The following is an 11,888-nucleotide window of genomic DNA, read 5'->3' on the forward strand; positions in this document are numbered from 1 at the left end:
TCTCTGTGCTCTCCAGGGGTCTCCAGGCAGCGGTCAGAGCATTTCCCCCACATCTCTAGATGGCACATCATTCCCCAAGAGATAAGAGACATTCATCACAGCATCACCAAGGTCCCTTCTAAGCCATCCTCCCACATGGCCCTGCTCACCTCCAGCCCTTTACTAGGTGGGCTGCCCTGTGCTCTGTTTAGCTGGGATAACTCCTGCATGGAAAAGCAGCACCTTGCTGCAAGCATGGAAAGGAGAAGACAAAACCCCTGCGCTCTGCAATGGGTTGGTTTTCATTTCCAGAGCAGCCCAAGCAGTGCTGCCTCACTGTGAAAACAGGTAGAGATCACAGAATGGCCCGGGTTGGAAGGGACCTCAAGGATCACGAATCTCCAATCCCCTGCCACACGTCAGGCCACCAACCTCCACATTTCACACCAGCCCAGGCTGCCCAGGGCCCCATCCAACCTGGGCCTTGAACACCTCCAGGGATGGACGGGGCATCCACAGCCTCTCTAGGCATTCTGTTCCAACACCTCATCACTCTCTCTGTAAAGAACTTAGAAGAGATACAGGGAACACAGCCCGATCAAAGTCAAGTTTTGACTGTAACGCATTGTTTTCCCCTCCAAACTGGGAGGAGGAAATCACATCACGGAAAGCTGGGGGCATCCTCTGCTGCACTGAGGAGCAGAGAGCCCTGGTGACACCAGTGGTACCCAACACAGCACCAGTGTGTGCTGGGGACAAAGCAGCAGCAATGCTTCTGTGCAGGACTGTGGGTTGGTGCTTCCCATTAGCTCTGCCCCAGCTGCTCGAGCCTAACCCCGCTCAACAGAAGGAGCCAGAATTAGTTGTTGAACGAATCAGCAGATGGAAATAAGCTTCGAGAGAGAGGAAAGCTGATTTACATCTTTTCTTAACACCTCGGTGCCACTAGGCTACTTTTCCGCTATGGGGGGGCTCAGTCAGACCCAACATCCCAGCAGAGACACGACCGGAGCTGCCTTTGAAAGAGCAATTAGCCCGAACCGCCCCGCACACAGGGCGAGGAGGCAGAGCTGCTTTTGATGTGCAAATCCCCCGCAGCAGCTCCCGCACCGGCCTGCCTCGCATCTGCTGCTCCGAGGGGCAGTGGCCACTGTTTGCTCTGCAGCGAGGCAGCAGCTGCTGTGGGGCTGAGGCTGAAACCGGGGGGTAGAGGGGATGGGACCCCCAGGCAGTCCTCATTAGTCATTGCCGAAGAGGGAAATACTGTGTAAATGCACCGAGGCAGCAGCTGTGAGATCACCACGTCCCATTTAGCATGGTACCTGCTGTCACCGTGCCATGAAATATTGGGTTGTTTGTTCAGCTCCTTTTGTTCCCAATGCAAAGCGTCCCTCACCTGCAGGGACAGCTCTGAGCACCATTGTTCCTGCTGTGGGGTTCCTAAAGCACAAGGACACCTCTTTTCTCATGCCCCAAGTGCCTCTTTGCTTCCCCTCGTTTTCTTACCTGTAGGAACAGCTCTGTTCTCAGCACAGTGCTAAAATAGCTGCATAGTGCTAAAATAGCTGCACGGCAAGCCCCAGCCTGTTCCCAGGGCCTCGGGCTGAAACTATTTTTGTTCTGCTGCACTATTTGCTACCTGGGAGCTGCCTGTCTGCAGGATCTGCTGGTTTCCTCCAGCAGCTAGGGGAGCTGCAAAACGAGAAGGCGAGGATCTCTGCCCAGCAGGCTCTGGCCATCCCACAGCACAGCCTGGCTGCCCATGTGCATGAGGGCAAATCTAAATGGGATACTGTCACCAAAGCTCTGCCAGGCAAACGTACCCCATTAAAGCAAGCAAGTAACCCTGAACTAACTCACACAGGTCAGAGCTGAAGAGCCCCAGCAGGCTGCTTTGGTGCTTCTGAGCACAGCCCTTGACCTTAGAGAGCCAAGAGAAGGCAAAGCAGCCCTGCCCCGCTGCTCAGAAACTCACTGCATTTACAGGCGCTGGCAGCCAAGCAAACCAGAAATCACTGCTGTGTGATAGCTGCTTCCAGTGGGACCAATAATTTCTGAAACAGTTTTTGCACCACTGAATATTTAATAGCAAAACAACCATTTCCAGGTGATTTAGAGTCTGAAGCAGCCCTGCTCATCAGGAGCACAGTAACAGGGCTGATTTGGAGCCACCAGGCTGCAGCTCTCTCCATCCCCTCTCCACTCACTTGGCAGCACAAGCAGATCAGGCAAGCAGTGCCACTACACGGCTGTGGGGCTGAGCTGCACTCAGCAGCTGTTTCATCCTCAGCACAAAGCCACCCTCACTATTTACATTCAGCCCAAACCTTTGTCTGGCCTGAACTAGCCACACTGTCACCAAAGGCTTGCTTACACCTCTGAGCCTTGGGCTGGAGCAGATACATCTCATTCTTTTTCCCCTTTGCTCCCACTGGCTGTAAAGAAGTAGACCTGATTTGCAGCAAGTATAGCAGCAAAATTCCTTTCACTTTGCTCTAGTGTTTTCAAGGACCAGGGGCCATGTTCCCCATGCACATTCTTGCAGGTACCTTGTGAGAAGCAGCTGCCCACTCCGCCGTGCTCACTGCCCGCAGGAATGCTGCTCAACCTTTGTCCTCAGCCCTCACCACCACTAAAGGATTTCAGGAATCCACTGGACTTTGGAATTTCTCCTCTTCCTCGTGTTTTCAGCTTGCTGCCCTCTGCTAATGCAGTTATTCGCATGCCTTAACCACAGGCTCTCCCTCAAGACAAAAAAAAAAAGTGACCAAGGCTGAATGTGTAGAAAACACTGAGATTTGTTCCCAGCCTTTTTGGAGACGTGTTTTTAATATACTACATTTTCCTTCCTCTATAGCATTGAATCTCTCTCAAACTCCCTACAATAATTATAAAGCCATTCTTAATGCTGAGGAGATGGGATTTCTAACTCTGTGTCTCTCCTACTGAAAAAAAACAAAACAACAACAAAAAAAACAACCGTCAGAACCAGCCTGGACAGCTAAATGAGTTTTTAAAGAGTGAGGTAATGTCTTCATCTACCCTCAAGGACTTCTTGTGCTTCCGCACAAGCAGCAGCTTGAATTGCAGCATGGTAGAACAGTTAATAGGAAGAGACTGAAGACAGCCTCAGAATATCAGAATAAACACACCCAGGGCACAGCTCCCCCTCGCCCTTCGTAGCACCACTCATACAGAAAAGTGCAGAGTCAACACACCCCTTAAGATCACACTTAAGCAGCCTCTTGAGGAGGTTTCCCAGTCTCCTCCAGCACAAACTACCAATTGAGATTCGTGTGGAAACGTGGTATCACACAACGATTGCACCAGCCACCCACTCAGCGGCACAAAGCATTCAGCCCTGAAATTGAAGGCCAAATCTCCAGCCCTGAAAGCTACCAGCTCCACTAACAAGGCATGTGGCTCTGGTGGCCCTCACTGCAGACAGCTGAAGTGTTTGCTTTCAGCAGACTAGGGAGCATTTTCCTTTGTGTAAACAGAAACCTCGGTGGCAAAGGACAGCTCAGCCATTGCAGAACGACCCCAAGTTGTTTCTAACCACAGAATAACAGAAATTTGTTTTGTTCAACACCTTCCATATTTAATTTATTTAGATATTCTCTACATTAAAGTATCCTCATGCCAACACTTGCGACCTCCCATCCCTACTTCAAGAAAAAATAGACTTGACACAGCTTTAGAGTGGAATGCACTGGAATAAAGTTACTATTGTGTCCAAGTTACAGAGAACACTGAACAAACCATAGAACTGCACACAGAAAACATCAGGGAAAGCTGGAATTAGCACGCTATCATTCGAGTCACGTTAGCACCTTCCTAGACTAGCACTGAAGGCGTTCAGAGAGGTGCAACATGCTTTGGTGAGCTAGACCAGAGATAAGTTTACGTTAAGCCTGGGGAAAAAAAAAAAGCCAGCAAGCATGCCAGCACCGGGCTCTGAGCCTCGTCTGAACTAATTTAAAAGTAAGAAATAACACTGAAGAGACTAGCCAAGTTCGCAGTGTTTGGGAATGCTGAGCTCTCCTGGCTAGCCAAATCTGTGCCTGGAGTGCAAACCACAACAGCTCCCAACACGACTCGGGACCCAGCGCCACCTGCAGCATGCTTTGGAGCAGAATTCAGCATCCATTCATACATTAGCTTGCTTTCTGCTGTTGCATTGTTTAGTCCAACGCATTTTAAAAGCTGACCTCCAGCCAGTACAATCGTGTCTCGCAGAAAGAGGGTTGGTGTTTTTTTTTTGTTGGTTTTTTTTTGCTTAGCATCTCTCATAATCCCCTTCAGTAGCAGCATGGAGCCTTGAATTACCCAGTCTTATTAACCACTGGGACACTACTGATCTCAGAACGCTTTAGCTGCTGTCACACATTTCTGGCATTGCCAGAATGAAAAAGAAAAGTTAAAGTAGGAATCTTTCTTTGCAAAATACAATTTGGAACCTTTAATTCAGCCATAACATGCTGCCTTCAGGTAGCGACCCACTGGCCTGTGACCTCTGCAATGAGCCCTTGGCTAGCAGAAAAGCACTTGCATGCTCACTAGTGTCCTTACTTCATGCATTCCTTTAAGAATTTTAAGCCACAGATAAATCAGTGACTTGCATTTTTCAGAGATATGCCATTGTGCACCACGTTTTCCACATGTTAGCCTGGTCTTCAGGCACAGCAGGAGGACAGCAGAGAGCCATCTGTTCTACCAGCAGCAAGGCAACTGCACGTGATCAAACTGAGCAGATGCTTTGAACATTAAGTCACATTTACTCTTTCATGTTTTCTAACCCACGTGCTCCTGGTTTGAAATTAAAGACTTGCAGTTTCTGGCAATCCTCAGACATTCATTTGAAATGTCTACAGAAGGTCCAGTTCAAAAAAAAGAGGAAAGCTTAACAATAGCTATTGCACATACATCAGAGCTGGCCTAAAGGTCTTCCTGAAGATCCAGGCTTTGGAAGAAGGGATATTTTTAAAACTGGTATCAGTGTACATTGGAACACTGGCACAAATGTCACCTATTCTTGGTTTTAATTATAAGGGCGACAAGTAAACATCAACACATGAAAAAAGGAAAACAAACAGCATTTCACAGAGCAAGGAGTTGGAGATGAAGTCGTGGCTAGTGTTTTGCAGTCGAATCTCGAGGATAGAATTCAGCCAGTGTTGTCTGGGGAATTCTCTTCAACATCTCCTTGGGGAAGATTCGCAAAAGCTGCCATCCAATGTCCAAGGTCTCGTAAACAGTACGATTTTCATAAGGACCTACAGAAATCAACCACAGACTGAAACATGGGGCAGGAAAGTGTCTCAGGAGCAGGGAGCTCTCAAAACATGACATTCTAGGAGTTAATATGTACTGTGATGTTCTTGAAACTGACACTCACCCTGAGCAATGAAGTTCTTCTCAAACTTCTGCAGAAACTCCAGATAAAGAAGGTCATCTGAGGTAAGAGCTTCCTCACCAACTACAGCCTTCATAGCCTGCACGTCCTTCCCAATAGCATAGCAGGCATACTAAAAGGGACCAAAACAGAAGAGCTTTTACCTTGGTAACTAAAATACATCCTCACCTTAACAGCAGTTGAGGTGGTTGCTTGGAAGGATGACATTGGAGGTCACTTAGAGAGCTCAAGCCAACGTCATTATCATATTACACAGTGACCAGTAAAGTAAGAACGACTCAGTCTGTGGTTAATATAGAAAGGAACAATTTATGCAGTAACTGCTGAGAACATTAGGTGTTCTACATCACACAGCACTCACATTTCATGCTGCGGAGAATCAAGTGAAGGTGACTCAGAAGGCTACAGAGCACCCAGGTGAAGGTTGATTAGCAAGAAGCTGTTTGAAATATGCCTCTCCTTTCCTGAAGATGTTTTTACATACCAGTTGGTTGGATACGTCTGCATGATCCTTCCTGGTCATGCCCTCTCCAATAGCTGACTTCATCAGTCGAGACAAGGAGGGCAGTACATTAATAGGTGGGTAAATCTGAGGAGAGAAACAAAGAAATAGTAATAATACTTTAAAAAGCAAGAAAGCGATCTTAAATGTGTTCCAACCACTGTGGTACACACCTGTCTGTTGTGCAGCTGCCTATCCACGTAGATTTGTCCCTCAGTGATGTATCCAGTCAAGTCAGGGATAGGATGAGTAATATCTTTATTAAAAAAAAAAGAATGACAGAATGACAGTTTTCAAACCTTTTCTATCCTTTCCAGCAGTGAAATGGCAGGTTTTTTTTTTCCCCCCCCCAAAGAGTTAAATGACTTCTGTAGCAAAATGCCCTCAGTGAGTACTGCCATATGACACTAAGTGCTCTTACACAAGAGCTGTAAGCTCTCCTGACAGGGCAAGAGAACAACCCTGTAGTCTTGAAATGACAAAACATTCTTCTCAATGATACTGAGACAGCAGCCAAGAACTGCACTACCAAATAAAAACCTGAAGGCCACAGGACCCCTATCTTTCTGTTTGTGCTGAAGGAGTCATTTCAAGTACTAGTTATTAAAAAAAAAAAAACTTACCATCATTGGGCATGGTAAGAATGGGAATCTGAGTAATTGAGCCATTTCTGCCTTCCACACGCCCAGCACGCTCATATATAGTAGCCAAGTCCGTGTACATGTAACCTGGGAAGCCACGACGGCCAGGTACCTCCTCCCTAGCTGCTGAAACCTGAGAGGATTGAGAAAAGAATTTCCAAGATCACTCTGATAGATCTGCCATCTTCCCTAATTAATCTACAGCAGTCACTGAAAGTTCCTCTTCCTGCAAGTAGTACTGAGATACAGACACATAAACCCCTACAAAGAGAAATATGACACCCCCAACTGTTGCCAAGGCAAACCAGAAATGTTAAACAGCTGAACGTCACGAATTAAATTCAAATATGAGAAACAGTAATAGCTCTCTGACTACCAACCATAACTTTAGGTGAGCAATGAGTAACTAAAGGCCTCCCTGGCTAATTTAAGAACATTGTAAGGAATACTAACTGTAACAGTTGGAGCAAAAATTTGCATTTTCACTTCATACTACGAACTCTGTCAGGCAACACTCAGCATGTGAGTTCATAAACACGTACCTCTCGCAGAGCTTCAGCATAGGAGCTCATATCTGTCAGAATGACCAGCACGTGCTTCTCACACTGATATGCCAAGAACTCTGCTGTTGTTAGAGCTAGACGAGGTGTGATAATGCGTTCAATGCTGAAACAGAACAGCATGGCATATTTATGGCAGGTACTTCAAGGCCACAGAGAACAGCCTGAAGTCACAGACACATTAAAACCCTCTGAAAAACCTGCAAGATGCACCAACTGGAATACCAGCATTTCATATTCCACTTAACTGCACAATGTCAGCATCGCATCTGCAGATCGACAGTGAGACCATGGCTTTCAGTTCATTTGTTCTTTTCAGCTTTTCCCAACCAACACAGTTCTAACTACTTACGTTGGGTCATTGGCCAAATTCAAGAACAGACACACGTTGTCCATGGAGCCATTTTCCTCAAAGTCTGATTTGAAGAACCGAGCAGTTTCCATGTTCACCTAAATCATGAAATTAAAGCACCAGTTTCAGACCAGACTTCAGCATTCTGCACTTAAATCCTTCATATTACTGACTTACACCCATAGCAGCAAACACAATGGCAAAGTTTTCTTCACTGTAATCCATCACATCTTTGGATTTCTTCACCAAGCCAGCTTGGCGACAGATCTGAGCTGCAATCTAGAGGGAGATAAAAAGCTTCAGTGCATCTGCACATTTGATGAAGAATTTAAAACTTGCTCACTCTTTAACCCTGGTGAAATGCAAACTGCTTCAGGAGTTTTAAGAACAGCTCTGAATACCCACCTCATTGTGGGGCAAACCAGCAGCAGAGAATATGGGGATTTTCTGCCCCCTGGCAATGCTGTTCATACCATCTATTGCAGAAATGCCAGTCTGAATCATTTCTTCTGGATAGATTCGACACTGAGGGTTGATTGGCTGACCTATTAGATTTTAAGAAAACACACATTGTTCAACACTTGATCAAACTACCACTGATTTTGAGCAATGATCCAAGGCTTGTGTCAAAAGCTGCAAATCACACATTCAGGCTTACTAATCTTTGGAGTTGACATATATTTCCATGACCAGGTTCCAAGTATCACTTAAGACAGTTATTTTCTTCTACCTGCATACCAGAAAGAGATGAAAAACATACCCATTATGTCCAGGAAGTCTTCAGCCAAAACAGTGGGGCCCCTGTCTATAGGTTTTCCTGATCCATTAAATACTCTGCCTACAAAAAACAGCAATAAAATAGAAGTGAAAATTACTGAGAAAATAAGATAGTGGGCAATAAGCCTGTTCATTCTTTAAAGAAAGAAACAAGTGCTCACCAAGCATATCTTCAGAGACAGGGGTTCGAAGAATGTCCCCAGTAAACTCACAGGATGTTTTCTTAGCATCAATACCTGAAGTGCCCTCAAATACCTGTAAAGATAGCAGGGGAATTAAAAAAAAAAAAAAAAGAGAAACTCACAAAAACAACCAGGAAGGAATAAGAATTGTGCTTCACAAAATAATGCACCAGAATGCTGCTTCACAGCTTGAGAACTTGATCAGCCATAAGGGACAAAAAACAAGGCAGTCCCCTGTGAGCAAAGGATTTCAAAAGCAGCTCACTGGTACAAAGCATGGCATCAAAATCTACTGTAACAAACTCATGATATCAGCAGCAACCAACAGACCCAGTGCCATTCTTTTGATCTCAAGCATTTTCCTTTGCCAGCAGGGTAAAGTTATTCAGATAAGAATTAGCATTAGCAAAAAACAGTGGCTTAGAAGAAATACCTACATGCACATAGCATAGCAGCTGATCCTGAGCCTAATATTGTACAAACACAGCATGATACCCTTCAACTAGCTGCAAATTAATCAGGGTCTTGAGGGAATACAGGAAAAAAGTCATTCTGTAATCCAGTTTTCAGCCTACAATTATTCATATGGTTTTAAACTTGGAATAAGTAGCATTGTTTGTTTTTTTGTTGTTTTTTAAGCTTATAGCACCAACAGAATGCATCACAAGACATCTGGCAATTCACACACGCTGATTCACAAAGTATTCTTCTCTTGCATCAAGAGATGATCTGGTCCCCATACACACCTGAACCACAGCTTTGGAGCCACTGACTTCCAGAACCTGCCCACTTCTTCTGGTGCCATCAGGAAGAGTCAAGTGGACAATCTCTGCATACCTAGGAAACTGAAAATGAGGCAGAAAGAGGATGGAAAACATTGAAAACTCAAAAGTACAGCTGTGAAACAGAAGGCATCAGCTGCAGGCAAGCTTAGCTTAGCACTTACCTAGGGTTTTTTTTTTTTCCCCTTTGTCTTAATAATTTTATCATCAGAAAAAAAAATCATACATAAATGATTATGTATGTCTATTTTAGATTAAGTTTTGAGCTGTTTGACAGAACTAGAACAGTGTTTCCTTTCTTTCCCCAAGAGCCTCAGCTATTCATCACTTTCTTCTGACATAAGTGCAACTCTTTAGCTGTACTGCTATTTGTTTTCATTTATTTCAGCAGTCAGAAACCAACCTTGTATTTAAATTGCTCAGGAGATGCATGAATTTCACAACAGTCAACATTTAACCTGTTACAGCTCTTCCTGCAAAATCTCTCTTGATGGCTTCATTCATTAAGGTTCTTCATCCTTACCTTCACTTGATCCAAGATAACCAGGGGGCCATTCACACCAGACACAGTTTTATAAGCTGGAAGAAAGAGCCACAAGTCAGATACTTCATTGGAACAGCACAAACTCCCCATATCCAGCTTTCAAAGTTTCAACTCCTATCATCAGGATCAGGTTTGCAGCTGTGGGGCTGAGCTCTGCATTGCTCTGTTTCTTAGGAGCCCCACAAGAAGGATGAGGTGCTGAGTTGTGTTGCCAACATTTTTGCCACTGCTGCAAAGCAGTCAAGGTTAACATTGAGATATGATCTTGACATTTTCCTGTCTGTTAGAAATTCTTTGCTGCAAGCCTTTATTTGGGTTCATCAGAATGCTACCACCAGAAACACCACTACAAAGCAAAGCTAAAATACACAGTTGCAAGATATTTACATAGCAGAGATAACAACGACAAGTGATAAAGTAGTCATGGTTGTAACTGTAATTTGTGCCTAACAAATGGAGACATAACCCTCACACCAACACTGAACTTCCCTTTTTGGTTTTTCTTTCTTAAGCCACAGATGTGCCCTGCCTCGTGACACAGCAATGACCTGGATGAAAGCCATTCAAGCAGGACTTGCAATTAAAAACTGATTAGCAGAACTTCTATGTTAAGGCACATTTTTTTTGGCATGCTGAAAACAATACTGCTGAGACAAAAATCTTTTAATTCCTTTCCTGTCTCCTAGAAAAGGCCAACGGACTACACTACAAAACACTGAACTCCACTTTAGTCAAACTACTCCTACTCCTGGGTTATCCTAAGACACCTGGTACATGACTATAGCTCACCATAAGGCTCACACCTGAAACATCAGCAGCTCACGTGTTAGCTCTGCACATCGTTCTCAGAAATACTTGTGTGCCCAGAAATTAGAATTCATTCCCGTGCTATCAGCACAGCAGAAAAGCTGGGAAAACACAGCAACAGCTCTGCCCTATGGACACACAGCATCACAGTACAGCTCAGCATCACCTCAGACAGAAGTAACACTGAGTCAAAGCTTTATCAGGATCATGAGGGAGCAGTGACCACGAGTGACTGTTAATCACTTTTCCCTCAAATGGAAAAATGAGGCAGTGGAGCCATTCGCAGAGCAGAAAAGAGCAGCACTTACTGCTGGCATGCCATAAGGCAGAGGAAAAGGGTACAAACCTCACCAATGGGGAGCTACTGGTAACACCTGGCTTGGGCACAGTAAAAGCTGTCAAGTTTGGCACACACAGTTCATGTTGTATACTGTCAACAAAGTGCAACTTTGAACTGTTGCAATATAATCTCTTAGCAGCAATAATCAAGGCTGCATTAGATAAAGCACAAGGTGGTGGTGCAGAGCGGTTTCAGGAGGAATTCCTGTTGTCTCAGTTATCAAAATCCTGCCAAATGCCATCAGATGTGGCAGGAAATGGCTGTCACCAGCACACAAGGCTCTGTCACCTGTGTGGGCTGATGCCCTGTCCCTAGAGGTGTTCAAGGCCAGGTTGCAGGGCCCTGGGCAGCCTGGGCTGGTATTAAATGAGGAGGTTGGTGGCCCAGCATGTGGCAGGGTGGTTGGAGATTCATCATCCTTGAGGTCCCTTCCAACCTGGGCCATTCTGTGATTCTGTGGCCCTGGGGTTGGCAGAGGGCTCAGTGAGGGCTGCAGGAATGGAAAAGGTTCTCTTGAGCAACACAGCCCGTCCCATGACCACCTCACGAGCACTTCTTCCTCAATCGGCAGTGAAGGGCAGGCCCCAGCAATGAGGAAACAACATCTATGATACCAAAAAGCACCAATTCCCCTCAAAAGCAGCTTGAGAGACTCAGAGCTCCCATGTGCAGACACCAACCTGCTCCATAACAACCCCAAAAGTGAGCGAAACATGGTGTTTTTCACATCCAGCAATGAGACAGCAGATACAAACTGGGATCTGCACAGGTATCAACTTTGCCTGAAGCCGTGGCTTGGAGTCCAGCAGAGCAGCAGACGGCCGGGGGGGGGGGGGGAGGGGGAGGGGGCGGGAAGGAGGGGAAGGAATTGCGATGCTTCCTTTGGATTTCACACCAGGTGGTTCAAAATCAAGCAGGAGAGAAGCGCTCGTGACATCCAGCAGCCACCCAGCCGGTGCCCAGGGGAAAGAAAGGCCAACAGAAAGCCCCCACCCCAGCAGTATCA

General features: G+C 45.6%; 1 protein-coding gene across 1 annotated transcript in view; it reads right to left on the minus strand.

Moving 5' to 3' along the window:
* Window positions 1–4,157: 4,157 nt before the first annotated feature.
* The window catches only part of ATP6V1B2 (ATPase H+ transporting V1 subunit B2), an 8,338-nt gene continuing 607 nt past the window's right edge, over window positions 4,158–11,888 (minus strand). Inside the window, exons 2-14 of the mRNA XM_010723099.3 lie at window positions 9,715–9,770; window positions 9,156–9,254; window positions 8,389–8,482; window positions 8,211–8,288; window positions 7,856–7,995; window positions 7,628–7,729; window positions 7,451–7,548; window positions 7,081–7,204; window positions 6,521–6,671; window positions 6,071–6,153; window positions 5,880–5,984; window positions 5,378–5,507; window positions 4,158–5,255 (exon numbers count right to left, since the gene is read on the minus strand). Coding sequence (XP_010721401.1) covers window positions 5,113–5,255; window positions 5,378–5,507; window positions 5,880–5,984; window positions 6,071–6,153; window positions 6,521–6,671; window positions 7,081–7,204; window positions 7,451–7,548; window positions 7,628–7,729; window positions 7,856–7,995; window positions 8,211–8,288; window positions 8,389–8,482; window positions 9,156–9,254; window positions 9,715–9,770 — 1,403 coding nt within the window. The 3' untranslated portion in view covers window positions 4,158–5,112. The remainder of the gene's footprint in view (window positions 5,256–5,377; window positions 5,508–5,879; window positions 5,985–6,070; window positions 6,154–6,520; window positions 6,672–7,080; window positions 7,205–7,450; window positions 7,549–7,627; window positions 7,730–7,855; window positions 7,996–8,210; window positions 8,289–8,388; window positions 8,483–9,155; window positions 9,255–9,714; window positions 9,771–11,888) is intronic.

This window comes from Meleagris gallopavo, chromosome 24, assembly GCF_000146605.3.
Source record: "Meleagris gallopavo isolate NT-WF06-2002-E0010 breed Aviagen turkey brand Nicholas breeding stock chromosome 24, Turkey_5.1, whole genome shotgun sequence".
NCBI classification, from domain to species: Eukaryota; Metazoa; Chordata; class Aves; order Galliformes; family Phasianidae; genus Meleagris; species Meleagris gallopavo.